Genomic DNA, 1,624 nt, shown 5'->3' with positions numbered 1-1,624 from the left:
TCCTCCTCCTCCTCCTCCTGCTCTGGGCCTCCCATACAGATACACGGCGGCCACCACCATGGCGGTGCCGGCCAGAAAAGCCCCTCGCGGTCTGAAGCCGAAGAGCTGCGCCGACGCGGCGGTGGAGGCGACGATGGAGAGCGCGGTGGCGAAGCCCTTCAGGATGTTGTCGGCGTACCTCACCACCACGGCCACCAGCAGCCCCCCGGCCGCCTGGTTCACCACCACGGCCCACACGGCCGCCGTGTAACCCGTGGAAGAAACCCACGGCGGCCACGGCGCGGCCCTCGGCGGCCATCATGGCGGCCAGGCCCACCAAGGTGCCCACGGCCCCCAGCTGGGCGTTGCGCACCCAGATGGACGTCCCCGAGCGCTTCAGCAGCCGCTCGAAGTAAACGCCGGCGAAGCCCGAGGAGAGGCAGGAAGCGCCCACGGCCGCCAGCCCCGTCAGGTAGTTCTGGGGGGGGTCCTGAGGGGGGTCCGAGGACGGGGGCGGGGGCTGGGGCTGCTCCGTCTGCACCAACGCGACCCCCGCGAACAGCAGAGCCAGGGAGAACCACTGCAGGCGGGACAGAGACGTGCCCAGCAGCAGCACCGAGAACAGGGCTGTCGTCAGGATCTTCAGCTGGTAGGTGACCTGCGGGGGACGCGTGGGGTCAGCACAGCCAGCTGTGGGGTCTATAGGGCAGGAAGGTGGGGTCAGCACAGCCAGATGGTGGGGATCTATAGGGCAGGAATGGGTGGGGTCAGCACAGCCAGCTGTGGGGTCTATAGGGCAGGAAGGCGTGGGGTCAGCACAGCCAGATGGTGGGGTCTATAGGGCAGGAATGGGTGGGGTCAGCACAGCCAGCTGTGGGGTCTATAGGGCAGGAAGGCGTGGGGTCAGCACAGCCAGATGGTGGGGGTCTATAGGGCAGGAAGGCGTGGGGTCAGCACAGCCAGCTGTGGGGATCTATAGGGCAGGGACGCGTGGGGTCAGCACAGCCAGATGGTGGGGATCTATAGGGCAGGAATGGGTGGGGTCAGCACAGCCTATAGGGGAAATGTATGGGGTCAGGTGTGCGGTGAGGATCTTCAGCTGGTGGGTGACCCCACAGCCCCCCATTGCCCCCCACACCTCCCATTGCCCCCACACCTCCCACTGCCCCCGTTGCCCCCAGGCCCACCTGGAAGGTGGCGGCAGGGAGGTTGGAGATGGCGACGTACTGCAGGTTGTTCTGCAGGGTGTAAATGAGGGACGGCACCGCCAGGCGCAGCGCATCGCCGGGCTGAGCCAGCACCGCGCCGTGCAGCGTCACCGCGGTCTGACGGACGCTGCCTGCGGGAACCGGCACCCCATAGCACCCCATAGCACCCCATAGCGCCCCACAGCGCCCTATGGCACCCCATAGAGCCCTTACAAACCCCGTAGCGTCCCATAGAGCCCCATAATGCTCTAAAGAATCCCATAGCGCCCCCTAGTGCCCATAGAACCCCATGGCACCCCACAGAACCCTTAAGAACCCCGCAGTGCCCCAAAGAACCCCATAATGCCCTAAGGAACCCCACAGCGCCCCCCAGAACTCCACAGTGCCCCATAGAGCTCCATAGTGCACTAAAGAACCCCATGGCGCCCCCTATTGCC

At 66.1% G+C, this 1,624-nt stretch overlaps 1 protein-coding gene across 1 annotated transcript; it reads right to left on the bottom strand.

The window, feature by feature from the left end:
• Positions 1-6: 6 nt before the first annotated feature.
• LOC104915800 (UDP-galactose translocator-like) lies at positions 7-1,364 on the bottom strand (the record flags this gene model as incomplete). The annotated part of the gene is given in 3 exon segments (XM_010726724.3): positions 7-252; positions 254-637; positions 1,167-1,364. Coding segments are annotated over 3 exon segments (813 nt in total), but the record flags the coding sequence as incomplete, so codon positions are not given.
• Between the last annotated feature and the right edge of the window lie 260 nt (positions 1,365-1,624).

This window comes from Meleagris gallopavo, unplaced genomic scaffold (assembly GCF_000146605.3).
Source record: "Meleagris gallopavo isolate NT-WF06-2002-E0010 breed Aviagen turkey brand Nicholas breeding stock unplaced genomic scaffold, Turkey_5.1 ChrUn_random_7180001852218, whole genome shotgun sequence".
Taxonomy (NCBI): domain Eukaryota; kingdom Metazoa; phylum Chordata; class Aves; order Galliformes; family Phasianidae; genus Meleagris; species Meleagris gallopavo.
Note: the sequence above shows the minus strand (reverse complement) of the source record. Positions and strands in the feature narration are given on the sequence as shown.